This window comes from Buceros rhinoceros, unplaced genomic scaffold (genome assembly GCF_000710305.1).
Source record: "Buceros rhinoceros silvestris isolate BGI_N320 unplaced genomic scaffold, ASM71030v1 scaffold32542, whole genome shotgun sequence".
NCBI lineage: Eukaryota > Metazoa > Chordata > Aves > Bucerotiformes > Bucerotidae > Buceros > Buceros rhinoceros.
Genome location: NW_010399989.1, coordinates 1 through 229, shown reverse-complemented (window position 1 = coordinate 229; position 229 = coordinate 1). Strand labels below are relative to the sequence as shown.

The 229-nt window shown below is 66.4% G+C and overlaps 1 protein-coding gene across 1 annotated transcript in view; it reads right to left on the bottom strand.

Moving 5' to 3' along the window:
* LOC104489527 (regulator of cell cycle RGCC-like) overlaps nt 1–212 on the bottom strand; it is a gene marked incomplete at its 3' end in the record, with an annotated part of 1457 nt that extends 1245 nt beyond the window's left edge. The window contains exon 1 of the mRNA XM_010131697.1: nt 59–212. Coding sequence (XP_010129999.1) covers nt 59–212 — 154 coding nt within the window. The remainder of the gene's footprint in view (nt 1–58) is intronic.
* Between the last annotated feature and the right edge of the window lie 17 nt (nt 213–229).

Genomic DNA, 229 nt, shown 5'->3' with positions numbered 1-229 from the left:
TGTACCCCCCGAGCCCCCACGGCACGTCCACTCCAGCGTTCCCCAGCCCCGCACTCACTCTCCAGCTCGTCGATGCCGCTGTCGTACACGTTCTGCCCCGCTTTCCGCTTCAGCTCCTGCAGGTGCTGCTCGTACTGGTGCGCGGGGCCTCTGCCGAAGTCCTCCATCACCTCCTCGAACTCCCGCAGCAGCTCACCCAGCTCGTCGGCCATTGCTGGGGACAAGAGGT